The 27,864-nt window shown below is 50.9% G+C and overlaps 1 protein-coding gene across 1 annotated transcript in view; it reads right to left on the reverse strand.

Annotated features, from left to right (window-relative positions):
• Nucleotides 1-1,450: 1,450 nt before the first annotated feature.
• UMODL1 (uromodulin like 1) overlaps nucleotides 1,451-27,864 on the reverse strand; it is a 68,876-nt gene continuing 42,462 nt past the window's right edge. Inside the window, exons 13-21 of the mRNA XM_075542910.1 lie at nucleotides 26,332-26,444; nucleotides 20,493-20,706; nucleotides 14,629-14,766; nucleotides 10,932-11,269; nucleotides 9,169-9,314; nucleotides 8,385-8,621; nucleotides 7,957-8,116; nucleotides 6,212-6,296; nucleotides 1,451-1,632 (exon numbers count right to left, since the gene is read on the reverse strand). Of these exons, the coding sequence (XP_075399025.1) occupies nucleotides 1,451-1,632; nucleotides 6,212-6,296; nucleotides 7,957-8,116; nucleotides 8,385-8,621; nucleotides 9,169-9,314; nucleotides 10,932-11,269; nucleotides 14,629-14,766; nucleotides 20,493-20,706; nucleotides 26,332-26,444 (1,613 nt within the window). The remainder of the gene's footprint in view (nucleotides 1,633-6,211; nucleotides 6,297-7,956; nucleotides 8,117-8,384; nucleotides 8,622-9,168; nucleotides 9,315-10,931; nucleotides 11,270-14,628; nucleotides 14,767-20,492; nucleotides 20,707-26,331; nucleotides 26,445-27,864) is intronic.

Below are 27,864 nucleotides of genomic sequence, written 5' to 3' on the forward strand. Positions count from 1 at the left end.
CAGTAGGAGAGCCAGGCTCATGTCTGTCACATCTGGAGCTCCCGGTGCTCCCGGCACCCCAACCTCCTCTCCAACTTCTTCTCTTGTTCGGGGTGAGCACTGCTGGTCCTCGGGCCAGCACGTGATGGCGGGCTTCCTGGGGGTACGCGGGGGCTGTTTTCATGCAAGCTCTGGAACGGCACGGAAGGCGGAGGGGACTCTCGAGAACGCGTGCCACTGGACTAACGGGGCCGGCACCAGCACTACCTGCAGGGGGAACGAGGTCAGCGGGTCAGCAGGCAAAGCAGGGGTTCGTATAAGAAATGTCCCAGGTGAGGCAAGTGGCAGGTTCCTCCAGCCCCACGGACGATACTGTGAGAGACGGGACCCCATATCCCAGGGTCATGCCGCCCAGAATGCCAGGTAAAAGAAGGAGCAGAGCTGGGGGCAGCCCGGGAAGGCCCCGCTAGGGTCAGGCTCAGAGCTGAGCTCAGGGGCCAAGGAACTGTCCTCCCAGCCCCGGGGACAGCAAGCACACCACGTGCCTATAGGGCCTCCTGGCTGCCATACCCGACCGCCATCATCCTCTGTCTCTGCGGGGCCTTCACAAACACAGCGATCTCGGTCTACCCCACTCAAGGTTGGCAGCAGCAGGAAGTCAGCTGCTGTCAAGTCAGCCCCGACTCCATGGGTCAGAGGCAAGCGGCACTCCAGCAGGCTCTCGATGGCCGGCCTCCTGCCCGAGGTGCCGTGTGGGCAGAGCCCAGCACGTGAGTCGTTTGTACCATGCAGGCACTCCACGTGAACAACACTGCGTCCTGTCATGGGGGTCATGGGTTCCTGATGATACATGTTCTTGCCACAGTGGGTACAAATCCACGTGCCCCCTTGTGGCAGGTCAAAAAACTCTGCATCAGAAAGGCTGGGGTGTTTGTGAAGGACCAGGGACAGAGCTGGGGCATCAGCATGCTCCGTCTGCCCTTCCTCAACCCAAGGACCGATGGATGCTGATGTGAGCGAGATTAGGGAACATCAGAGCAACCTCGACGTCCTCAATATCCAGGATGTGCCAGGCTCCACCTAAGTCCCTCTGCTGCAGTCTCACAGCCACGCCATGAGGGGGCACCCACCTTGCCGCACGAAGAGACTGAGAGGCCAGGGCCTCGGCCGAGGTGACCCAGGATGGGCATGGCAGCAGAGCTGGGGCCTGGGGCCTGCTCTGTGCTCGGCTGTGCCGCCCTGGTCCAGTGCGTCCGCAGTTGTGAGTATAAAGTGATTGAACCCCATGAAGCATCCCTAATGAGGCCTTGCCAGCTCTCTGAATGCCCTTGGCTGCCTTCCCAGTGGAGAGGATGCACCCCTCACGAGAGCCACCCAAGTGCCAACACCCACAAACCTGAGCTCCCCAGAACGGGCTCGCCCTTCATCCACCGCAGCCCGGTGGGCAAGCACCTGTCTTGCTTCTTACCTCTTATTCGTAGAACACCTGGTAGCTGAAGTTGTCAGACTGGATTTTGAAGTTGTACCTCCCGGTGACCCTCTGGTAACGCATGATCAGGAGGGCAGCTGCGCCCGTCACCACGCCGAAGACGGCCACCACAATGAGAACAATGTAGACCACTGCCAGGCCAGGCTGTCCACTGGTGGAGTCATCTGCAGGGGGTGGGGGTGACAGGCACAAGGGAAGGTGTCTGCTCAAATTAAGAAGAACGGGCTTCAGCTGGCTCAAGCCCAACAGGAGTGCCTGCGGTGGGGAAATGGAGATCAGGGAGAAGCGGGGTCTCGGAGCAGGGTGTGTGTGCTCTCCCCATGCGAGTTGCTTCTGTGTACTCTGCTTACCACCCGGAAAAAGTGGGCCTCACGTGGCTGAGCAGCCGGGACCCAAGTGTACCCAGGTAGCTGTTGGCTAGCAGAGATGGTGAGAGGCCAGGAGTGACCCGCCGCAGCCATGCCGGCTTTGCCTGCAAACGCCCACCCCCTCGGTCTCAGGATGGGCGCTGGCCACAAGGAAGAGGCAGGTGTGGGTGAAAAAGGTCCTTCCTACGGGAGGAGAGCTTGGCCTGATTGCTGGTCTGAGTGGGCACACATCCTACCGTGTGGAGGTGGGGGCCTTCCAGCAGGAGAGCATGGCACAGAGAGCAAGAGGAACAAATATACCCCACAGGGTTGAAAGCAGGGACCCAGGCACTTCACACATGTGGTGTTAACACAAGCGCGATGCCACCAGCTAACGTAGAAGCAACCCTTTTCTCCCTGCCAGCGAGTCAACACTGACTCATAGCAACCCTCTAGGACAGACAGGGTAGAACTGCCCCAGGGCTGTAACTTTTTTTTTTTAAGTTGTATTGGTATTTCACCCACATGTCATAGAACAATCGAATCATATCAAGAAGAGGTGTACAATCATCACCACAATGCTATAACGTCTTCCTCTGTCTTGTACTCATTATTATTCATGCAATTGTTATCTTTTTAAAAGTTGTAGTGAGACTAGAACTCTTCGCTGGAGTAGAAAGCCTTGTGAATCGGAGCAGCTGGTGGTTTTTTGAACTGCTGACCTTGTTAGTACCCCCATGCATACCCACTGCAGTACCCTCTCAAACTCACTGCTATCGAGTTGATTCCAACTCAGTGACCCTATAAGACAGGGTAGAACTGCCCCTGTGAGTTTTGGCGACGGTAACTCTTTACTGGAGTAGAAAGCCTCATCTTTCTCCCACGGAGCGACTGGTGGTTTCAAACTGCTGACCTTGCGATTAGAAACCCAAAGCATAATGTTGATGAAATGAAGGATGGATAAACTGTGGTGCACCCACCATGGAGAATTAATCATCCATCAGAAGTACAGGTGCAAGTCCCACACAGGGGATGTTGGAAACAGCCTTCCGAGTGAAGTAATTAGAGCCCAGATGGGCAGTATCCAGAACAGACGAACCCAGAGGAGCTTGCAGGGGCTGGAGGAAGAGAGGGTGGGTAGTGACCGCTAAGGAAGACTGGACCCGGCCCTGATTGGGGGCTGGGGTGGGCATGTGTGGAGACTAGCTTTGTGAACGCACTAAACCCGTTCAACGACTCCTTTCAGATGGTCCATTTCTATGATGCAGATTTCACTTCTTTACAAGAAAAATAATAACTCAAAGAGGAGACACCCCAACTGTCTGAAGAAAAAAAAAGATGTTCCCAGTCCTTCCGACTTTCTCTCCCTCCTCCCAGGGAGCGACCTGCTGGCCACGGAGGCAGTTTCTGGCCGCACGGAGATAGGTGGGTGCCACGGGGTGGGTGAGGCACGAAGGAATCAGGTCCGCCTCGGGGCGTCAGAACGAGCTGAGCTCCAGCGGGTCTCCATGCTGTGTTTTCAGGAGCCGATCTTGCAAACACGTAGAGATGGACCCTACCCCGCCCCCCCCCCCTTTCCTAAGACAGACGAGGAGAGGAAAGCGGTCTGGCCATCTGCTTCTAAGAGTTCAACCACACCTGTGTTGAAGCAGCGGGTCCGTGGGAAAGGTGAACGGACGCCCTGGCAGAGACCATGGGCTCCAATGGAGCAAAGGTGGTGAAGGCCATGCAGGGCTGGGTCACGCTCTCGTCTGCTACACACAATCTACTGCCGTCAAGTGGATTCGGACTCACGGTGAGCCTGCAGGCAGCGTGGAGCTGCTCCTTGGGGGTTGTAAGGCTGCAAATCCCTAAGTGAGCAGAGAGCCTCGGGGTCAGTGCTGACAGGAAATGAGTGGACGGCACTCAACAACGCTAGGCAGACGAGTGGATGGAGGTCTAGATCAATAGGTGGTGGGGGTGGATGAACAGATGAATGAACAGGAAAATGGGTGGCTGAGTGGAGGGGTGAATACATGGGTGGGTGAGTGCTTGAATGCTGGAAGGGTGCGCAGACAGATGGATGAGCATCTGGGTAGAGGAAGAAAGACATGGACCGGGGGGGGGGGGGGGGGAATAAATAAGGGGGTGGGTGCACGAGTGGATGCTGGGGGAATGGAGGAAGGGTTTAGTGAGTTGATGGGGGAGGTGGGTGGATGAGTAAATGAATGAAGAGGAGGCAGAAGCTCCAGTCATCCCCACGAGGCCACAGAGTTTGCCAGGGTCATGTCCTATATTCAACCCAGGTCTCCTCCCTCAAAGTCCAGTGCTTTTCCCACTCAAATTTTGGCCAAATAAAGCCAAAAATTAAAAAACCCCAAACCAAACACACCGCCATCGAGTCCATGCCAACTCGTGGAGACCCTGTAGGGCAGGGTGGAACCGCCCCTGTGAGTCGCGAGACTGTCACTCTTTGTGGGAGTAGAAAGGCCCGTCTTTCTCCCGTGGTTTCAAACGGCTGGCCTGGCAGTTCGAAGCCCAATGAGTGTCCATTATGCCACCCAGGCGCCTCACATTCCCCAGAGTATTGATGAATCAATGTAAATGCTTCATTTTTATACACAGGAATGCATCTGATGCTTATATACATTAATTTCGGCAAAAAATAGTGGAGGTAAAGGCAACAACAAGACAGAGAGATTGCATTTTAAAAGGCATCCTATTTCTTATCTTTCACTCCAGGCCAAACTCCTCCTCCCCAGACACTTGAACAAAAGATGGGGGCCAGAGAGGATGTGGTCCCAGGAGCCAGCTCAGAAGTCACCTGAGGTCCCATCAGAGCATACACACCACACCCACGGCCTGACTCCAGAGGGCCCCAGGCCTGGAACCTGTGTCTACTTCAAAGGTGTCTCAGGTACTTTACCTACAAACTGGGAGTTGAGAATCGTTTGCAAAGGGCTCCCCCCACTGGTTCCCCAGAGTCCTGACCCCCCACTCAGTGCCAGCTTACACCCTGGAGCCAAACCCCCAAAGTCCTTGTTCAGGGAAATATTGAGAGGCAAGGAGGGTTAGAAAGAAAAGCCATGAAGAAAATCAACCAAGATTAGGAGGGGAAAAACCAAAAAAATCACAATGTCTCAAAGAACAAGAAAGTTTATGTCTTTCTCACATAAGACGGGGTCAGAGCCCAGGCCTGGCCCACAGCCCGGCTGCATGGAGTGGAGTGCTCAGGAAGCCGGCTCCCTCCAGGTCCCCGGGCCCACTGCTAAGCTCTCCTCTAGACTTCAGGCAGCAGGAAGGGGAAGCGACAACGCTAGGGGTGAGGGGAAGCTCGGGGCATTTCTCTGGTGGAGGGCATTCCACCTGGATCTCATCGGCAGGAGCAGGGAGCAGCTAAGTGCAGGCACGTGTGAAGCCGCATGCTCACTTAGGACTGCACTGAGCTGCAAGTGGGGCTGGGCATCCGGGTTTTTGCTCCTGGTGGTTGTTGCTAGTGAAAAAACTGAGGGGGGGTGGGGGGAGGGCGTGTCTATTACCACAAGAGCAGCTGAGAACAGATCTCGGGAGACAAGTAGAAGCTTCTGTCTTAACACCCAAAGCACACCATTTCAAATTGATTTTCAAAACACACGGCATGCGATTGGCTGATAAAAATATTCTACTTGGAGAATTGGCAGCCACATTTTTTTTTTTCTTTTTCATCTTTCAGTATAATAGAACTCAGGGGCCAGTGGTGGTACAAGAGCAGGATTCTCACCTTCTGTGTGGGAGACCAGGGTTCGATTCCTGGCCAATGCCCCTCTTGCACAGCCACCCCCGGCCTGTTGGCGGAGGCTTGTGTGCTGCTGGTTGCTCGGCAGGTTTGGAAACCCTTTAGAGACCAGATCTACTCTGGGACATGTGGGATTGCCATGAGTCAACGGTGACTCAACAGAGACTGGGATTGATATTTGAATGAAATGGTTTTTCATGTGCTCACACACATGTACACACACGTGTACACACACACAATATGACTCCACCTGGTCACAGCTTCGGTTCCTTGCTTCCTTTAACAATGCACTCAATGTCTCCGTCCAGTGTCAGAACACATCTGTGGTTTCTACAGCACTGCTCACATGTCACATTGCTTACAGGCAGGGCCCCTTCAAGCCTCCGCTTCCTCCTCTATAAATGAGGGGGTCAATCGAGTGGCAAATTTTCAAGAGGTGTATGGGGCATTCCGCATGGACAGGCCTTAGCTCAATGCCTGGCACCTCAGAAGGTTCCCGGTGAATGCTCCCCTCCCCATGTTGACTATCGGCGTCTTTCAGGAAAAGTGTAAGTGCCCCGAGTCACCGAGGGGGACCCTTTGAGTTTGAAATGGGGTTGGCTGTGTCCTTTCTTTAGTTCTCTAAAACAATCACCAACTCACCTTCAGACCGGATGAGGGGCCCCCAGGATGTCTGGTGGGTGGCAGATGTCTCCTCACTTCTCAGGGACCGGAAATCATGACAGTTCTGTGGTTTTTAAAGGAGAGAAACTGCACATCAGTGGACAGCATTGGTGAGACTTCTGCTCCTCAGGAGGGAGGAAGGTTCCATTCCAAAGTTTTATCCTGCCAGGGTCTCGGAGTCCCAGATGGATCAGTGTTGACGGGGACAGAGAGTGTGGATGAGGCCAGGCCCATGGGCTCCACCCAGGTGAGATGACAGCAGGGCAGCGACAGTGAGGGAAGGAGATCTGGGTCTAGGGGGCTTGAAGAAGTGGGGTGCACACAGGGTGAGACTTGGACAGCCCCAGCCACATCTCCAGGCCCTGGTGCTGGCGTCACCTCCTTTCCAGCTCTCAGGGGCTGTGCAGGCAGTCCTTTCCTCCCTTGAACGCCCTTGCCTCCCCCTTGCCTCCCTGGCTGGGTGACGCTGTGGAATCTGCTTCCTACATGCTCATCCCAAAGGAACTTGCACAGTGCTCGGAGGGCAAAGACTGTGAGACCTTCGGATTATGAACTTCTGTGACCTTGTTAAAATTTAATTGGGCATTGGGGGAAGGTCTCAAAGACATAACAGGTGTCCCGGGGGCGACACAAACAATGTATGCCCTCAGCTACTGACTGCAAGGTTGATGGTGCTACCTCCCAGGAAGCACCTCGGAAGAAGACTGGAGTTCTGGCTGATGGGATGCGCCACGGAGGCCTATGGAGCGCTGAGTGATTCTCAACAAATGGGGTCCCCGTGGGTTGGAATCAAGGATCAGGAGAGACCAACTCCTGGAAAATGACACCATACTTGGCTGGGCAGGGGGTCAGTGCAAAAGAAGAGGATGCTCAATGAGATCGTCTGGCACAGTGGCTGCAGCAAAACCCCTGAGAAAGTGGCGCAGGGTCGGCCGTGTGGGGTTCCGTTGTACACAGGGACTAACGGCAGCAGCAAGTCCTTTCAGAATAAGAGAAATGCATTGATACTCTCTGAGATATTTCATTGCTAACATCTGGTCTTTGGGGTTACCCCAGATCTGTTCACAAGGGGGGTTTACCAGCTCTACATGCACAGGGTACCCGATTGCCTATCAGCGCTCCTGAGATGATTGCTTGTGAGTGTGCTCTAATTCAGCAGATGACTGGGATCTCGGCGAATGCCCTGCATGGAGTCTTTGGGTGGTGAAAATGGTCAGCATGGTGAACTGCTAACCAAAAGGTCGGCAGTTCAAATTCACCCAGAGGTGCCTCAAAGGAGGGCCTGGTCATCTATTATGAGGGATAAACCTAACTGGGGATGTGTAAGACACGTGCACGGAAAACTACAAAGCACTACTGACGGTAACCAAAAGAGAGCGACACACATGGAGAAGCAGTCTACGGTCATGGATTGGAAGATTTATCAACCACTGTGAAAATGCTAATACTATTCCCAAACGATCCGTAACTATGATGAATTTGTAATCAAAATCCCAACAATGTTCTTGAGTGAAATGGGAAAAGCAAGCCCTCTCTCTCCAACGATGTTGCCAGTGAGCACAGGGCCGTGTGGGAGAAGGGTGTGTCCTAATCGCGTTGTCTTTCTTTCTTATACAGGGGAGAAAAGACAAAGACGTGGCGGCAATCACACACGAGGGGCGCCACTTACAATCACAGGGAGGAGTGTGGGTGCAGACAAATGCACAGGAAGCCCAAACACCTACGATTTTGCATGTGGCATCGGGGGATTCCATGCAGATGCGAAGCTTGCAGTGCAGATAGACGATCGAATTGTTGATGAAGGAGAAGATCTTCAGCTTGAACTGGGCCTTGTTGGAGTTCCCGTTCTCAATCACATTGGTGTGCGTGTTGGGCACGGGGCAGCTGCAGAGACGGGGCAGACCGTGCATGGTCTCAGATGGGCTCCAGCATAGCTCCATCTCACCACTCCAAAAAGCAGGCCTACAAGGGCCCGATGAAGCCCCACAGACCAACTACTCCGACAGTTCCCAAGAGGTGGGGGTGTCCCTTCATGGGCCCAGCCCCCCTGTCCATGTCCATCTCATGGCCTGTCTGGAGAGGCTGAGGTCTCTAAGCAGGCACCACACCTGGGGAGGCGGTGGGCATGACCCAGTGCCCACCTGAGCCCTACCTGTTGTTAATGAACCCGAACGTCACTGGGTCCCTGGCATTGCTGGAGGGGGTGGCCCAGCACTCTGTGAGCACCACCTTGAGGTCATGGTTTGGCTTATAGAGCCCCACTGCGATCTTGACGTCGTCACTGGCAGACACACTGTAATTCTGTGGGATCGGAGAGTCTCCAATAAACAACTGCATCTCCGTGACGAAGCTTCCGAACCCGTGGAGGTCCTCAATAATGGTGTAGACCCTGCAGGAGGCAGGTGGCAGTTAGGACAGTCCTTACTGTGACTCCCCCTTTGCAACTCCGAACCGCGAACCAAACCCACTGCCACCAAGCCCATGCCAACGACCAGTAACTCCATGCAGATGTTCCGAGGCTGTGAGTCTTCTCGGGAGCAGGCAGCCTCCTCTTTGTACTCTGAGTGGGACTGGGAAGTGTGAGAGCCAACGCCTACCCACAGTGGCCCCCAGGACTCCCCTCAAAAGGGAAGGGAGGGGACGGTTGCCAGCATGAACTCCGGCTCCCGGCAACCCTGCATGCACCAGAGCAGAACTGGGCTGCACGCGGTTCCCAGTGGCTGGTTGTTCAGAAGTGGAGTACCAGGTCTTTCCTCTGAGGCACCTCTGGGTGGCTTCAAACCCTTGTCCTTTCCGTTGGCAGCTAAGTGTGCTAAGCAGTGCACCACCCAGAGATGCCAGCTATGAGGAAGGGGCCTGCAGCGGGTCAAACCCCAAAGCAAAGGTGCTCGAGAGGAACCCCATTATGGAAGGGGGCTGTGAGGCATTCCACTCACCCCCACTGCGGAGTGTACCCCGATGATGTCAGGAGGTCGTTGCGGAAGGCGCAGTGAATGGGGCTGGAGATCTTCAGGTAGTGGATGATGCCGTCTGGGGACAGGTCATTGCGCAGCGTGGTCCTCACCACCGTGTCGGTCATGTTCTGGACACACAGCTCAGCGTGAGCCAGCCCCTGGAACCCCAGAGGCCACCGCACACGCCTGGGACCCCGGAGGCCACCGCACACGCCTGGGACCCCGGTACTGGGTGTGGGTGGAGTTTCTCGTGAAAGCACTTTCCCCAAAGTTAAAAACCAAAACACAAACGCATGGGCATTTTCCTAATACTCATTGCTTTAACTCCCCTCTAATTGATCCAAGGGGGACCGAAACTGCTGGCTGGCGTGGGCAGAGCGGTGTCAACTGAAAAGACACGTTACAATGCTAACCTCTCTCCTTGGGCATGTGATCTTGCCCGGAAAGAGGGGTTCCTCTGAAAAAGTGGTCAGCTGGCATGTGGCCACCGTGGATGAGTGGTGCCTTACACTGAGGAGACAGACGTGAAAACAGTCCCACAGGAGGTGACCCCTTGGGAAGGGGCAGCTGAAAGCCAGGAATAGGGAAAAAGACTCATCCCCCCACCCCCCCAAGAAGCTGGCGAGATGAGGAAGGAGTCTCCCCTGGAGCCACTGAGGGAAGGAACCTGGCCCTGCCGGGCCCCTGCATCCGGGCTCCAGCTGCCTGAACTTGGAGATAAGCAAGCTTTGCCCTGTAACTTCTCTACGGGTAACCGCTCCACCACTGGGGCTCCGGAAGGTGACTATTTTTGAGGTAATTGGTGAGGATACTGTATTTCATTGGACGAAGGGGGTTCAAAAAGATGAAAGGATAATGGAATTCGGACATAATGGAATTTTCGCACAGACTTTTGGAAGCCCCGTTTGCATTTGCACAAACAAGTGTTTGGAGGACTCTTCGTCTGAGAAAAAGGTGAAAACCATCCAGAGTGTCTGTGCATTCCAGGCGCTCCGACGAGTCCCCTGAGAGGAGCGAGTTCCCAGAATCCCTGAGGAAGAAGCTCTGGGGAGGGCTCTCTGCACACTGGGCAAGGAAACCCTGCCTTGCTAAAGGCCCACAAAGAACACCAAGGTCATTCTGAGTAATGCCACCCACCAACACACACACACACACACACCATACCTTCACACACACATACAAGTGCACACACATTCATGCTCCTATCAACGCAATCACACATAGCCACCTCCGCACAAAGACACGTCTATACACACTTACACACAGACAAGCACATCCATCTGTATGCACATCTCTCTATGCACATACGCCCACAGACTCACAAATATACACACTTCCACGCATTGCCATAAGCACATCTCTCTCACGCACAAACATTCACACTCATATCCACATACAGTCACACTCCGAGGCCCTTCAGCCCTGTTGTCTCCTTCCTGTCCCGCCTCCTCTCAGCCCTGCCTGCCTGTGAAATCACCTGGAGGAGGAGGTGTAATCCCCCCCACTCCCGGAGTGGCTCCTTCGCACACATTCCATCAAACTCTGCAGCGAGGCCAGGCACTCAGCTCTTGCCTGACTTTAGGGTGCAGCCTGAGACCCTAGCTCTGCCCTAACTCTTTGGCTGGGTCCCCTTCTCAAGAGACAGAGACCTTGGGGTGCAAGTTCTTCCTGGGCCCCCAAGACAGAGAGGACTCTGGCAGAAAACCCCACCACCTACACCCACTACACGCCTTCCCAGTGCTCACGCTCTGCATGGCAGTCCCGCACTCGCTCCAGCCGGCCACCAGGAGCACGTGTGTGCTGTTGCTGCCGCTCACGTTGCAGGCCGGCTGGCCCAGGTACAGGGAGGACTCGGGGATGCCCTCCTGCTGCAGGAAGCTCTTCTGGATGGCGATGGCCACCTTCTCGATCTCACAGAGCACCTTGACTGCCCCCGTCAGCCTCATGCGCTGGGGCAGGCCCTGGCTGGTGAGGTTTGTATCCTGGGTGAAGGGAGCCCCAGTCCCTGGGGAGGTGGGAGGCTGCTCTGTGTCAGGGCCCAGAGAGGATCCGGGGGCCTGAGTTGTGTTGCCAGGAGAGTCACCTGCATGGCACAAGGAGACAGAGAGAGAAGGTGGATCCATGTTTTAGTTCAGGTACGTAAGCCCAACCTTTGGGAGTGGGTTGGATTGAATTGCATATAGGGACCCACTCTATGCCCGACAATGGCCCAAATCAGGAACTGCCCATTCGAGAAACACACACACACACACACACACACACACGTTGGACATTTCCACCAGCCAACGCGCCTGGCTTGGTTCCTAAGAGGCCACCACTGTGGGCCAAAGAATCAAAGGGTCTTTAATAGTTCATTGACTTTGTCATAGGACTGAGCCTTATGGTCCCTGGCTGCTTAGCCAAACACTTGTCTGGTTGCTGCTACAGAGAGTTACATGAGCTGCTATGGAATGTGGTTAAATCAGATGCCTTGAGTAGAGCAAAGAGCCTTTTATAGTGCAACCCAATGTCATGACCTGCCATCTGATGTAAGGCACTCGCTTTCCACCCGCAATCTAATGTGGTATGATCAAATGATCAGCTGAAAGGGGAGATCACTGGGCAGCGCTCTTGCACACACACGGAGAAGACAGACACCCTGTGAGGGTCCTCTACAAATCAAGAAACCAAGGAACACGTGGGACTGCTCACAGGGAGACAATCAACACAGCTGAGACCCTGATTTGGAGGCTGAGCCCCAGAGCTGTGAGGAAATGCTCTTCTGTTCTCTAAACCCCCCGCTTGTGGCATCTGTATCATCAAATCCCAAACCAAACTCACTGCCATCGAGTTGATGCCGACCCATGGGGACCCTATAGGACCAGGGTAGAGCTGCCCCTGTGGGTTTCTGGGACTCTAACTCTTTAGAGTAGAAAGCCTCGTCTTTCTGCCCCAGAGCAGTTGGTGGTTTTGAACTGGTGATTTTTCAGATCACAGCCCACCGCGTAACAACTGCGGTCCCATATTTATGTCACAGCAGCCCTGAAAAACTGAGACGGCCCCCCACCTCTCCAGCCTCTCCCAGCTGACTCTGGGTGTGCCAAGTCCACAAGGTGGACTTGGGCAAAGTGTCTGACCTCAAGGTCTAAGTTCAGATCTCTAGGCTACAGTTAATCACATTGATTCTTGAGGTCATGGGAACCTTGTTCCTGCACCTGCTCTCTACTTATCCCCACAGACCAGAAGAGCAAGCCGCCAGGTCCGTTCAGCCACGTGATGCGCCCCCAGGGCAGGCTAGCTCCTGTGGGCCTTGTCCCCCATTCTTTTCCCTCCAGAGACCTCTGACATATATGTGAGCAAAGACAGCCTAGGTGGACTGGCCTCCAGTGGCTTAGATCTTCATAGTGAGCTGGCTGGAGGCTGTAAATCCTGACAGAAGCAGACTGCCTCATCTTTCTCCTGAGGAGCAGTTGGTGTATTTGAACTGCTGACTTTGTGGTTAGCAGCCCAACACTTAACTCGCTGCACCACCTTGGCTCCTCTGCAGAGACTCCCCATGCTGCTACTAAGGGGCATTGCCTAGACATGTAAGCCTTTCTCTACTTCCCCTCTCTTTCCCTGGGCGAGGGGTGGGGGTTCTTGTCCTGGACCGCCTTTTGGTGAGTACCCCCAAGTCATTTGCCTTTGTAAGGTGCTTCTTCCTGGGACTGCCACTCACATGCACTAGCCATCAATTCTTCCGCCCCAATACATACATGGCTGTGTGGGTTAAGGCACTGAGCTACTAACTGCAAAGTTGATGGTTCAAATCCACCACTCCATGGGAGAATGACGACGCTGTTTGTCTCTGTACAGATTTGCAGTCTCAGAGACCCAAACACGGCAGCTCTACTTTGCGCTGTAGGGTAGCTGTGAGTCAGAAACAGCTCAATGGCAGTGGGTGATTGACAGTCTTGGAAACCAGGGGTTGGAATCCATTGGAAAGCTAGATGTCTGTGGGTTTGGGTTTTCGGTTTGTGAGCAACACTGCCATCTTGTGGTCATATCTTTGATCTCGATTAGCCTCAACATCCCTAACCCTATAGCCGCAAGCTCACCATACCTCCTCAAAGCTCTGCTTCTTTACCTGGTCACTCCTGTCTCTGGGCTAAATCCAAGCCTCTGCCCAGGGCATCCGGTTGTCAAAGTGACAGGGACAGACCCAAATCCATTTGAAAAGTCCAGAGGGGTGTGGGTTGTCTCAGTTCAGTGTGAGGGCTCAGAGAGAGCTTGGAAAAAGTGGTCTCTTTAAGACTTTTGAGCTTGGCACTGCAGGGACGGTTGAAATGACAGGAACAAAGCTCTGACAAGGGGGTGAGGGGGGAGTCTCCAGTGTGGGGGCAGGGCTGGCTGGCTGGCTGTGGGGCCCTTGCCTCTAACATAATGCATGTGTCCCAGTCACGGTCCCGATTTCTCCTCTGTTAGAGTCCCACCTGTAACTGTGAGGCTGTTTCTTGTGTCCCATGTCTAATTTAGCTAGTGTCCCAACTGTGCATGCCACGTTGGCCTTGTGCTAATGGCCTCCCACATCCAGATGACCGGTCCTTGTGGTGGCTCTGTCCCCTTTAAGAAGGAATAAATGTCCTCCTTACATTATAGTCAGTATTGGGGTCTCTTTGGTGCCGTCGCCCAAGCTCCATCATGGCACACTTGACGTTGCTGGTGACAGCAGTCTGCCTCCTACAAAAATCTGTCTCTTTCCCTGGGGCTACAGTCCCTAGGGTGGAGTCATCTCATTGTCAACACTGAATCTCCTCAACACCCCTGAGCCTCCCCAGGGCATGTTGAGGGGGGTCCTGGGGACCTGATGTAAAGAGAGTGTCTCTGGGGGGTGTAGCCTGCATCGTTTTCTCTTTCAAGGTACAAAAGGAACCTGAATCAGTGAGAGAAGGGAACCTCCATGCCCCCAGGAAAGAAGAGCTAAGAGTCAGGGATTCCTTGGGATTCAGGGTCCCTGCTACAGGAACGTCCTAGACCCAGGGGAAAATTAATGCTGAGACACCTGGAGATCTCAAGGTACGCTGGGCCATCAGGTACTGAAGGGAGACAAGGGCCTTCCCCCTGAGCGGACACAGAGAGAAAGCCTTCCCCTAGACGCACTGCTCTGCATCGGGGCTTCCAGCCATTGTGACTGTGAGAAAATCAATGCCCCTTTATTAAAGTCACCCATTTGTGGTGTTGCTATTACGGCAGCACACGGTAATAAAGATACGCTACTCCGCAGGAGGCTGGAGATCCAGGTAAGTATGGGAAAGACAACACACGCATAAGCACATACACATGCGTGTATGCATGCACACAATTAAGAGGCTTGCCCAGGACAAAGAGACTGCTCTGATTGGTAAAGAAGCACTTTATAAGTGAATGCAATTGAAGGACAAAGATGGGACAGTTTCCAGGACCAGGATGATGAGAATTATTTACCTTGGCAGGGTCTCCCAGGATACTCTACCCAGAAGTCAGGATCCGCTCCTGTGCAGCTGCACATGAAGGACCCCAGGGTGTTCCAGCAGGAGGCTCCAGGCACACAGTCATCCTCGCCGCTGTCGCACTCGTTGTAATCTGTGAGACAATTGCAGAGCACAGCCCAAGAGCATCAGCGGGGTGGGCAGGACGCTGTTCTAAAATAACTCTGCCCATCAATGTCGGGCCCATGTGGAAATATGTGTCTGTAGGGAAAAGGTCTAGGAGCAGTATTCAAAGGCACGCTGGATGAGCTCTTTTTAAGCTCTGACACAGACTGTCAATCTGACTTCTAGGATGTTTCGGCACTTCCCATTTCCACCAGAAATGTGCGCAGGTGTCTGGCCTAGCATACTGGCATCAGTATTGTTTTAAAACAAACACCTTTAGCATAAAATGGGCAAAAAAGAATAATGTCTTTTAATGTGTCTGCCTTTGGCTATTCCATTCCTACATCTTTGTGCAATAATGGTGTTTCTTCTTTTATTAGCTATCTGGGTCTTTTGCACATTTATTTTACCTATTTTTTCGTATTTTACTATCAATTTATATCATCTCATTATATATTTAGGATATTAATTCTTCATCAGCTGCTTTAAAAGTTCTTTTAATTCTAGCTAGCCTTAGTTTTTATTTGCTACAAACAATCTGCATTTTTATGTAGTCAAATATCGCAATCTTTTCCTTTGTAAAGTCATTTTTCATCTGGTTTTAAAACTCGCAAAATCCAAGTCTACCTGTAAAATGTTTTCATCTGATTCAGGGGAGAACTCATAAAATACGGTCTGTGGGAGCAGTGGTTTTCAAAGACAAGGGGATGGACCTTCCAAACACTGTTGTGGTTAGCGTCCATCCAGCCAGTTCTGACTCACAGAAACCCGATGCCCCACAGAGTGATCGTGCACCATCCTCCCAATGGCTGCTGTGCTTAAGCCCAAGACTGCCAGCATGGCATCGCACCACCTCGCGGACGGCCTTTCTCCCTTATCTGACCATCTACCTTACCAAGCATGCTGTCCTTCTCCAGGAATTGGTCTTTCCTGATAATGAGTTCAAAGTCTGTGAGATAAAGTCTTGCCATCCTTGCTTCTAAGGAACATACCTTCTCCAATACGGATTTGTTTATCCTTCTAGCAGTCTAAAGGACTTTAAATACTCTTCGCCAACACCATAATTCAAATGCATCAGTTCTTTACCAGTTTCCCCCATTCATTGTCCAGCTGTCACGTGCATATGAGGCCATGGAACATACCATGGATTGGGTCAGGTGCACCTTTGTCCTCATAAAAGCATCTTGACTCTTTGAAGAGTCTCCTGCAGAGACTGACCCCATGCAATGTGTCATTTGATCTCCTGACTGGTGCTTCCATGAGCACTGATTGTGGATCCAAGCAAACTGAAATCCTCAATAACTTTGATCTTTTCTCCACTTAGCATGGTGCTACGGAAGGATCCAGTTGTGTGGGTTTGGGTTTTCTTTACCTTGAGTTGTAGTCCACACGGAAGGCTGTCGGGTTTGCTCTTCAGCAGTAAGTACTTCATGTCCTTACTTCGTGTCCAGCAGTAAGCACTTGCCTCTCAGGGAGCAAGGCTGCATCATCTGCATGTCACAGGTTGTGACTAAGACTTTCTCTGGTCCTGATGCCGCCTTCTTCAAATGTCCCCACTTCTGGATTATTTGCTCGGCGTAGACTGAGTATGCATCATGAAAGGACATAACCCAGATGCACACTTTTCCTGCTTTTAATCTATGCAACACCCTCGTATTCTGATTGAACAGCTGCCTCTTGGTCTATGTATAGGTGCCACAGGAGCACCACGCAGTGCTCTGGAGTTCCCATGCTTTGCAAGGTCATTTGCGGTTTGGTAAGCTCCACACAGTTCATTGCCTTTGCAGAGTCAATGAAACACAAGTAAACATCTGTCTGGTGTTTTCTGATTTCCACCGAGATCCATCTGACATCAGCAGTGATATCCCTCATTCCACTTCCTCTTCTGAACACAGCTTGGATCTTTGGCCTTTCCTTGTCAATGTATTGCTGTAACTGTCTTAAAATAGTCAACAAAACAGTACTTGCATGTAATATTAATGACATTGCTCTATAATTTCCACATTCTATTGGGTTACTTTCTTTTGACAGGGGCATACGTATGAATCTTTCAATTGGCCAAGTAGCTGCCGTCCACATTTCTTGGCATAGACGAGTGGGCGCTCCCAGTGCAGTATTAGTTTTTTGTGGCACAGTTTAGTTGGGACATAGTCCATCCCTGGAGCCTTGTTTTCCACCATGGCCTTCAGTGCAGCTTGGGCTTCTTCCTCTAGTGTCATCGGCTCTTGATTAGATGCTACCTCTTGAGATGGTTAAATGTTGAGCAATTCTTTGTGGTGCAGTGACTGTGTATTTATTCTTTCTATCTTTTTTTTTGATGCTTTCCTAAGTAGCTCTATATTTTGTCCACTGAATCCTTCCAGTTTACTAGAGGCTGGAATATTTTTTTCCAGCTTGAGAAATGCTGAGCTTCTTCTTCCCTGAATCCAGGTCTTTACATATTTCATTATCAGGCTTTACGTTGTCTGCTCAAGCTACACTTTGAAATGTCTGTTCGCCTCTTTTACTTCAGCATTTCTTCCATTGGCTTTACCTGCTCTACATTCGAGAGCATGTCTCAGAGTCTCTTTGGTCATTCATGTTGGTCTTGTATTTCTCGCTTGTCTTTTTAATGACTTTGCTTTCTTCGTGGATGGTGGTCTAACAATCATCCCACAACTCGTCTGGTCTTTGGTGTTCATGGTTTCAAATCTGTTTTTGAGATGGATCTAAATTCAGGTGGGATGTACTCAAGGTTGTACTTGGTTCTTGTGGGCATGCTTTAATTTTGGGGGGCTTCAAAATGAACTAACACATGAGCAATTGATGGTGTCTGTTCCATAGTCCGCCCTTGGCCTCGTTTGGGCTTATGATATTGAGCATCCCTGTCATCTCTTCCCACAGATATAGTGAATTGATACCTAGGTATTCCTTTTGGCCAAGTTCATGGGTACAATCACTATTTCACTATTTACATGGTTGGAAGAGGGTGTTTGCTTTAAAAAAAAAAATGATCGGCCTTACAAAATTCTGTCACTCGACCTCCGGCTTCATTTCCGTCACCAAAATCGTACTTTTCAACTACTGATTGTTCCTCTTTGCTTCCAGTGTTCACATCCCAATCGCCAGTAATTATCCATGCACGTTTATGGTATGTTTGATCAATTTCAGACTCAAGATGTTAGTATACTTCTTCAATTACTTCCTCATTGACTTTAGTGGATGATATATAACTTTGAACAATCATGGAGTTAACCAGTGTACCTTGCAAATGGATAGCTGTTATCCTACCATGGACAGCATTGTCTGTTAAGATAGTTCTTCAAATGTTTACTTTGGGGTTCCTGCAGGGTCATTCCTCTGCTAGTTGCCATGCCAGGCAAGGAAACCATATGTTGTCTGTTCAAAAGGGCCAGTAGACTCAATTCCAACTCACAAATGCCTAGGATATTGATCTTTATGCATCCCACTTCATTTTTGACCGTTTATGATTTTCCTAGAGTCATACCTTGTGTATCCCACATTTCAGTTATTGATGCATGTTGGTAGTTGTTCTCGTTTTGAGTCATGCATCCACAGCCTTGTGGTTGCTACTATGTGAGAAGGCAGCTCTTCCTCAGTCATATTTTGAATGCCATCCAGCCTGAGGTTGCCGTCCAATGTATCTCCGCTATACATAGGGTTTACCTTAGTGGAAGACAGCCTGTTCTTTCTTTGAAGTCTGTTCTTCATCTGGAAGCTCTGCTGAACCCTGTCCATCATGATGATCCTGCTGGTATGTGAAACGCCGGTGGCATAGCGTCCAGCGTCATAGCAACACACCAGCCACCACATCATGACAAACTGACAGACAAGTGGGAACTGTGAGACTGCTGAGAAATTATGATGATAATAATAATAATAATAATAATAATATTGATACTCAACAACTAGGATGGGTCTCAGGAGAATTCTATTCAGCCAACAAAAAACAAAAGCCAATCTCCAAAGAAGTCATACTGTATGTGATCCCATTTATACAACTTTCTTGAGATTAAGAAATTATAGAGGTGGAGAAAGAAAATTAGTGGTTACCAGAGCTTAAGGGTGGGGAGGGATGAAGGGCCTGGATATGGCTTCTAGGCAGAGGGAGTCGGAGGGGGCCATGGTGAAGGAACACTGTGGCGGTGGCTGTGAAGTCCGCACATGATAAAACTGTGTGGAACTACAAACACACATGCCCAGAGAGCCCCGGTGGTGTCACTGGTTAAGCATTCAGCTGCTAACTAAAAGATTCATAGTTCAAACCCATGCAGAGGCTCTTGTGGGAGAAATGACCTGGAAATTTTCTCCTGTAAAATTTTTTAACAGTTTTATCAGCACGTTATCCACATGTCCCATGATTCAATAATCCCATCCTATCAAGAGGAGATGTACAATCATCACCACAATCAATTCAAGAGCCTTTTCTCCTTCCTTGTCCTCATTGTTATTGATGTAACTGTTTTCCTAATGGTGGCAAAAATATACACAAAAAGCATTCTCCAATTCAGCAACTGCGTGGATAATTCAGGAGCATTGATTATCCTCTTATTGTTGTCCAAGCATGAATGAGATCCTAATTATTCCACCAGCACTAACATAAACTCAGTGCACCCTCGGCAAAAAAACTCTTCCTCCTTCACCCCTGGTAACCACTGGCCACGTTTGGTTTCTTTCTTTTTAGTCGTTTTCTTGATGTAATATCTTCCTATCACGTAGTTCATAGTTGGGTTGCTTTTACAACAGCTGTGTGTGCATCATCACTCTTCCGATGCTCCCTACCCCCTCCTTTGTTGTTGTTGCTGTTAGATGCCACCAAGTCAATTCCAACTCATAGTGACCCCTCAAGCGCGGCCAGTGCTCAGTCCGAAAGTCTCCTTATCACAGTGGCTGCAGCCACTGTGCCAATTCATCTCCTCAACGAGGGTCTCCCTCATCTTTGCTGACCCTCTACTTTACCAAGCACGATGTCCTCTCTCCTGGAACTGCGCCCCTGATAACACACCCAAGTACATGCGGCACTGCCTCGCCAGCCTCCGTTCTCTGTAGCACTCTGACAGTACTGATTCCACCATGGATTGGTTCATCCTTCTGGCACTCTGTGGTATGTCTAAAATTCCTATCATCTAGAAAGCCCTATGGGGCAGTTCTAATGTCGGAGTGTGATGGCGTGCAGCGACAGCAGCCAAAAACGAAAAAGCCCACGCATGCGTGGATGAGTGCATGTGAAACTAGTGGGATCCGAATAAGCTGCATGTGCTGTGTCAATGCCAGTTTTCTGGGTTGGGGCTTCATCTATCCTGATACACCACCGCTCACCTGTTTCACGTACTGTGGATGTGGTATCGGGGGCGGGGGAAGCAATCCCTGGGTCAGCAGAAAAGAGAAAGACCCCCAGTGAAGTGGATTGACTAGTGGCTGCAGCATTGGGTTCGGGAGAAAGGTGCAGGGCGGGGAGTGTTCATTCGGTTGTGTATAGCGTTGCTTTGAGTTGGGGCCGACTGGATGGTACCCAACAGGTTTACACGAGATATTATCATTGAGGGAAACGGGGTGAAGGGTGGATAAGACATGCCTCTATGGGTTCGGTCATTATTTCAGGATGAAAAATTAAACCATTGATTAATTTTAAAAGACAAACAGGGCTTGGGCCCCTTTCCTGGCTCTGGTCCCAGAAGTTATTGGGGTCTCCATGGGGCCCAACCTCCCAAGCACCTTGGATGAAGGTGTCACCGCTCATCACTGTCAGCTGAGACATGTTCTGGAAGGCAGCGAGGAACACATCCAACATGTCCCGGGCATCCAGGTCCGCCAGGATCAGCAGGGTGAACCCCACTACGATGCTGCCATTGGTGATGCTGGCCACTTCCATCTTAATGCCACCCTCATCCATGAGCCGGCGTGTGGGGGCCGGTAAGGAGCTCCGCACCTGTGGGGAGACAGACCAGGTGAAGGGAGCGATCCTCGCCTAGATGCACCCTGGGGGAAAGGTAGAAGCCAAAGTGGGTCCATGGGGCCCATTCCTGTCTGCTGTGTCCCTGAGCCCAGCACACATGCGTAGCTGTTTCTGTGACAGCGGGTAGGGCATACAGCCATCGTGACCAGCAAGCTGTTATCTACAGGCTGAGTCTGGGGCTCAGTGCAAAGACAGGGACCTGACCCGCAAGGCCATGTTACTTGGTAAGGGGCTCCTCATTCCATTGAGGATCTGTCAGCTCGCTCCCAGGGTGGTCTGAGCAGGTAATGTACTTGGCTGTTCATGGAAAGGCTCGTGGTTTGAGTGCACCCGGAGGTACCTTGGAAGAAAGGTCTGGGGTTCTACTTCCAAGAAACCAGCTCTTGAATGCCCCATGGAACAGGGGTGACTGTGAACTCAGGGTGGTTTCATGTAACCTGGTGGGGCTTTTATTTGTTTGTTTGTTTGTTTGTTTACCCTCAGTGCAGAGTTGTGGAGGGCAGGGGGTTTGATGCATGCTCAAGGGGAGGGAGACTCCCACCCTACCTATTTCCTAGAACATTTTTTGTTCTTGATGCTGCAAATAATTGTCCCCTTGCATGTTTCAAGGAAACATCATTTTCAAAACTGTTTCCCCATGAATACTTCCGCCATCCCTATTTGGGCATCCATTGCTACCCAGAAAAGCTTTGGATTGTGCATTCTTTAGCTTTGGCCAGAATCATATATCACACATTGTAATTTTATATATCCCACTTTAACTCACTATAGTCAAAATGCCCAAAGCCACCATCTCTGAAGGGGGTTCAAATCGTCGCTATCACTCAATCTCCCATGGAAAAGCAGAGCTGCAAAGGTGGTCTTTGCAGCAACAACCCCGTCCTCTTCTGAAAGGTGTGAAGAGTGATGTCTTGAAGCTCAGGCACAAGGATTCCACCCCAGGCCTTCGGGTGGCCCAGGGTCAGTAAACCTGTGTCATCCACCGAGGCTGAAGACCCCAGAGACGTGAGTCCCTTCGGTTGGTGCTACCCCTGAGTGGCTGCATCCTTGTCCGCGAACAGTCAGCTACTCTCACTCTTTCTCCACGACTTAGAGGCAGGCATCTGCCATAGGCTGGGATTAAGGTTCCTTTTACTTGCATCTGAGATGAGTCTGAAAGGCAAGTTCCAGGATCCTTACTAGGGAGTGACAAAGATCTAACTGATGCATTAAGCCAGTGTACCGCCTCAAGCCTCTTTTAATGCCCTACAGACAATAATACACACACATCATGTGCCTCGTGGGATCATTAGCTTCTCTGAAATCCTAGACAAACACCCCAAGCTATCCCCAATCGATGGACAAAGAGGGAACCCCTTTAGAAGAGAGAATAATTCAGAATATTGGGGTGGATACTTATACACCAGTGCGGCACTACAGCACCAATCACTGTGACACTATTCACAGTAGCAACCCGAGTATCCATCAAGAGGGGAATTGATGAATCAAAGGTGTCAAGTACTATACAATAGACTGCTTTTGTTGGCTGCCCCTCACAATGGGCGTGGTGGTTGAGCCCACTGATGCAGCCACTGCTTGAGTCAGCTCAGAGGCCTCTTTCTCGCCGACTCTCTCCAAAGCCTGTGAGAGGAGTCCCCCCTGCTCACTTTGCAGCAGTGTCTGGCTGTAGCTGTTTGCTCTTCTAGCACCGAGGTTCAAGTGCATCCGTTCTTTCCTGTGTCTGGCTTTCATGCGCATATGAGGCCACACCTTAATCCTCAGGGTGATCTTTCTGTTGGAGCAGAGTGGCTCAATGCTGTACTTCATCTAACTGTTTGACTACATTAGTCAATGCTCATGGAAGCAGCAGTCAGGAGACCAGAAGACGCGTGCATTGGGTGCATCTGCTGCACCAGATCTCTGTAGAGTGTTGGAAAGCAAGGACTGAGGTGTGCCTGACCCAAGCATGGTGTTTCCAGTTGCCTATCTGCTTTGTGAACGTTTGACTTTGAGTAAGGAAGACTGATGTGTTGGACTTGTGGTGCTGGTGAAGAACATTGAAAGTTCTATGGACTGCCAAAGGGACAAACAAATCTGTCTTGAAACAAGGATGGCCAGGGTGCTCTTTAGAGCCAAGGATGGAGAGACATCATCTCACGTACTTTGATTGTGTTGTTGGGAGAAGGGCATCATGGTAGGTAGAGCAGAGGGACAGCAGAAAAGAGAAAGACCCTCTAAGAGAAGGACGGACAAGGTGGCAGCAACCGTGGGTGCAAGCCCGGGAACCATTGTGAGGATGGTGCAGGACCAGGCAGTGTTCTGTTCTGTCGTGATAGGGTCGTTATGAGTCAGAACCGACTTGATGGCACCTAACAACAAAAATAAACTTCCAAAAGTGTTGGTTGTGGCTCCAAGAAAAGTGAAATCCAAGACGATTTCAATCTTTTCTTTCTTTGGTGTGATGTTGTTTTACTGGCCTGGTTGGGAGGATTCAACGGATCTGGTGTTGGGTTTTACGTGTTCAATGTATCAAATCTGTTCCTGTGAGATGCTCGCTAAATTCAGGTGGGATATACTCAAGGCGTTCCCGTGGCTCTCTTCATTTGGACATGTTTGAATATTCTTCAGCTTCACCGTGAATTTGCGGATGAGTGGTCGAGGGTCTGTTCCACGGTCAGCTCTTGGCCATGTGCCCACTGGTCATGTCGGGCTTTGCCATCACCTCCTCCCACTGCTGGACTCCATTTGATTCTTGTGTATGCCATCTGGAAAGTTCCACAGATGGACCTTGCTGAAAAGGCTCTTTTCCATGAAGAAGTCATTGGCTTTGCAAGATTCTGTCACATGACCTCCACCTTGTTTCCATCACCAGGGCTGTATTTTCCAACCATTGATCCTTTCTTCATGGTTTCCTACATTCACATTCCAATCACCAGTCATAATCAATGCATCTTGGTTCCTTGTTGGATCCATTTCAGACTAAAGATGCTGGTAGACGTTTTCAATTTCTCCATCATCTGCCTTGGGTGGTTGGTGGGTAAATTTGCATACCAGCTATGGTACTTGGTCTTCCTGGTAGGAATTGGGGTGTTATCCCATCACAGACAGCACTGGACTTCCAGACAGATCTTGACGTGATATTTCTGGTGCTGAAGGGACACCGCTCCTCCTGAGTCTGTCATTCCTGGTACAGTAAAGGAGATGGGTGCCCAGTTCCCAATGGCCAATACCCATCCGTGTCAGCTCACTGGGGCTGGCCTCGGAGGTTGATTCTTATGCTTTCCATTTCCTTTTGGGGGACTTCCAGTTTTCCTGGATTCATACGTCATACATTCCATGTTCCAATTATTAATGCAGGTTCACAGATGTTACTTTTCATTTTCCCATCAGCAAATGAATGTCCTGAGAGCTCTGCTCCATCAGCGCCATTGAGTTAGACTCTACATTGAGGAGGCAGCCCTTCCCCAGTCCTGTTCTGAGTGCCTCCCACCCGAGGGCTTCATTCTCTGGCCGCACCTCAGACAAGCTTCCACGCCCCCTCTTAGGGTTTCCATCGGCAAATTCCTTGGAAGTGGGCCTCCCATTCTTTCTCCCTGGTCTGTCTCAGTCGGGCTGCTCTACTGAAACCTGTCCGCCATGGGGGACCTGATGGTTCTTAACATAACGGTGGCACAGCTTCCGGCATCCCAGAAACATGCTCACGATGGTCCACACATTGACAGACAAAACCAAGTCACTGCTGAGTCGACGCCGACTCACAGGGAAGCTAGAGGACAGGGTCGGACTGGCCCTGTGGGTTTCTAAGACACCAGCGCTTTGCTGGAGAAGAAGCCCTGTCTCTATCCCGTGGTGTGGTGGGTGGGTTCCAGCTTCTCATCTTGCAGGTAGCAGTCCAAGACAAGTGGAGTATAATTATAATAATTAGATATAATGTCTATAAAATAATGCTAATATACTATAATGTAACAAGAAAACAATATCAGCAATAAAGAGAATAAAATAGCAATACATGCTACCACATGTATGAATCTTGAAAATATGAAGCAATGTGTCTCCACCAAATATTTTGCAATTATGCAAAATCTCAAAACTATGATGCAATCATTGACAAGATGCTACCATGGTTCCACACACTGCCAGTAGATGGAACACTTAAACCCACTCTTGTGGGTCTTAGAAAACAAAACTCTTCCACTGAGGAAAAGTTAAGATGCCTGACATTTCTACCGTACTAATAAATGGTCACATTGGAGTATAACCAGGGGTCCCTCTATTCTTATAAAGGTAAACTAACCCCTATCACAAAGAATATACCCTTTACAACCTGTAACAATGCAATTTCTTAAAGAATGCTGAAGGGGTATTTAGGTAGAGCAGAGGTGTTTACTACAAAGAAAATCATAGATACTGTTAGACACAAGGAGCCCTGGGGCTGTGTGGTTATGCTTTGGGCAGCTATCCATAAGGTCGGCGGTTCAAAACTCCCAACCACTCCTTGGGAGAAAGGCGGGCATTTCTATCCCTGTAAAGAGTTACAGTCTCAAACACTCATCGGGCAGTGCCACTGTCCTGAGGCCACTTTGAGTTGGCATCGACTCTGACAGTGAGTGCAATCTTTGCTTTTTATTATACATAATAGTGAAAAATAGAAACTTCTTAAATGTTCATCAACAGGTGAATGGATAAGCAAAATGGAGTACTGTAAAACAGCCCACCCTCCTCTGACTTCACAGGGTGCGAGACTCCACCACCACACCAGCCCACGGCTCACTACCATGACAGGGGTCAGAAATGCCTCCACACTCTTACCAACTCTGACTTCAACAGTCTCTCCCGAGGCTCTCTGTGCTTCTCTGGTGAGTTTGAAAGTTCACTGTGATGGCCACATGGCGCTCACAGACAATATTTACACTAACTGGGCTTATGAAGGGAGCTAACGGGTTACGACTCAAAGTCAAAAATGCTCAGGACACAGTTCTTTGGTTAGGACAGGCTCTTCTCAGCCATGCCCACAGGCAGGCCTCCCTCCTTAGCTTCTCAGCCAGGAGGCTCTTTGGCCTCTGCCCTGCTCAGGTAAGATGCTGCTGACGAATACCACCTCTTTCTTCCGTGGAGCAGCTCGTGGGTTAGAAGTGCTGCCCTTTCTGCCACCAGCTGAGGGTTTACCCGCTGAGTCACCAGGGTGCTTTCCCTGCTCCACCACCCACCCACAGCCACCCTGGAGGACCGAGCCCAAGTGTGCCGTGGATTTCTGAGACTTGGATCTAGATGCGAGCAGACAGCCTGATCTTTCCCCTGTAGAGCGGCCGATGGACTGGTACCGTGGACCTTGCATTTACCAGACAAGTGTAAAGGCCACTAACTATGCTGACAGGCCCCCTTCCTTCTCCGTAAGACCCTCTCATCCATAAAGAAGTTTCCCTGGAAAGATAGCCACGCACAGCCAGGGGGCAGCAGAGAACAAAGGTTTCCCCCTGTCTGCCAGCCCAAGAAGGTAATCCCCAGCTTCCTTCCCCAAAACAGAAGTCCTGCTAATGTGAAGCTGGATCTCTATACCCCCTTTCCCCACCATCCCTCCCTCGTATTCCGAAAGGGAACTAGCCACTGCCACCAACGTACCACGGTAAAGAAGTGTCCTAGGAAGTCCTGGTACTCTCTGCTGCTGGCATTCTGGAAGGATTCCGAGTACTCGACATTGGCTATTCGCACTTTCCCGGTGAGCTTCTGGGCCGCTACGGGGCAGAGAATTAAAAGGCTTACATATAAAGTGATAGGCTGAAAATAAAGTGATCGGCTGCCATTTCAGTATTGATAATAGTGCTTTTGTACTTGGCCATGAAGAGCCTCCATGGATGAGGCCCTCAACCTTGCAGCACAGATAGAGCGCCCAGGCTCCAGGGGACAAATCCCAGGGAGAACAGGTACACCCCAAACCTGCCCCCTCCAGCCCCCCTCTAGAGAACACAGCTCTCAAATCGAGCAGCTACTCTGCAGCCTCACCCATGCATTTGTCACTCGGGTAAGTGGTAGCTTAAGAAAATCTCTAGATTCTAGATGCCATTGGGAGAGAGAAAAGGGAGGGTTCTCTTGACTGCAGCTCCAGCAGCCCGGGTGGCACAGTGGTTACACATTGGGCTGCTCACTGCAAGGCCGGTACCCCTTGGGAGAAAGGCAGGGCTTCGTGCTCCTATGAAGAATGAACCTCTCAGCAATGCTCAGGGGCCACTGTACCCTGTCCAACAGGTCACCGCTAGTCAGCATCGACTGGGTGGCAGTCTTAGATAGCTATCGATGAGGATTAGCTTCCCCTCCTTGGGGTCCATGTCTCATTTGCTAGCCCTCAATTCCATGATAGCCTCTGTGTGCATGTGTGTGTTTGTGTGTGTGTGTGCGTGTGTGTGTGCGTGCGTGTGTGTGCATGTGTGTAGGTCAGGCCTTGAAGCGTTCGCTAAGGAGCCTGTCTGCCTCCCAGTTAGACTTTTTATCATCATTCCTCCCTGAAAGCCAAGTGCAGGTGGCCCCAAGAGAGTAGGGGGTGGGATGTTAGGTGATGGCGACAGCCAGACAGAGACCCCACTCCCTGGCTGCAGTTAGTGAGGCCTGGCATCCCCCGGTGTGGCCTGCAGCCTCAGGGCAGAACATCTGCAGCACTTTGCCACGGAGGCGCCTCTTCACCCTGGCCTGCCCAACACCTGTCCTGACATCGGGAAGGTTTTGTGTGTCACACATTGAATTGCGTCCCTCAAAACGTGAGTACTAAAGTCAGCCCTGCTCCTCCTCCCCCTACCCCCCACCCCGCACCCGTACCTGTGGATGTGATCCTGTTTGGAAATAGGGGTTGGGTTTCGTGGGGATACCATCAGACCAAGGTAGAGCGGACGCCAAACCTAATCACCCTTGGGTCGCGAAAAGACACAGAGACACAGATGCACGTGAGGCTGGCCAGCGAGCCAAGGGCTGCCCGCGATGGTGGACAGACAGGAGCAGCGCAGAGAGATGCGCTGCAGGAAATGTGCCGCACTCAGATGGCACTTGCCGACCATCTGAGTGTGAGGGATGTAAGAGTTCACTACCCTGAGAAGATGCAATCCCTCAAACAAAGCCACGTCTTCAAAAAGCCTCACTGCACCCGAAAGCTGTTGGATGCGTATC

Source organism: Tenrec ecaudatus, chromosome 2 (assembly GCF_050624435.1).
Source record: "Tenrec ecaudatus isolate mTenEca1 chromosome 2, mTenEca1.hap1, whole genome shotgun sequence".
In the NCBI taxonomy this organism is placed as follows: domain Eukaryota; kingdom Metazoa; phylum Chordata; class Mammalia; order Afrosoricida; family Tenrecidae; genus Tenrec; species Tenrec ecaudatus.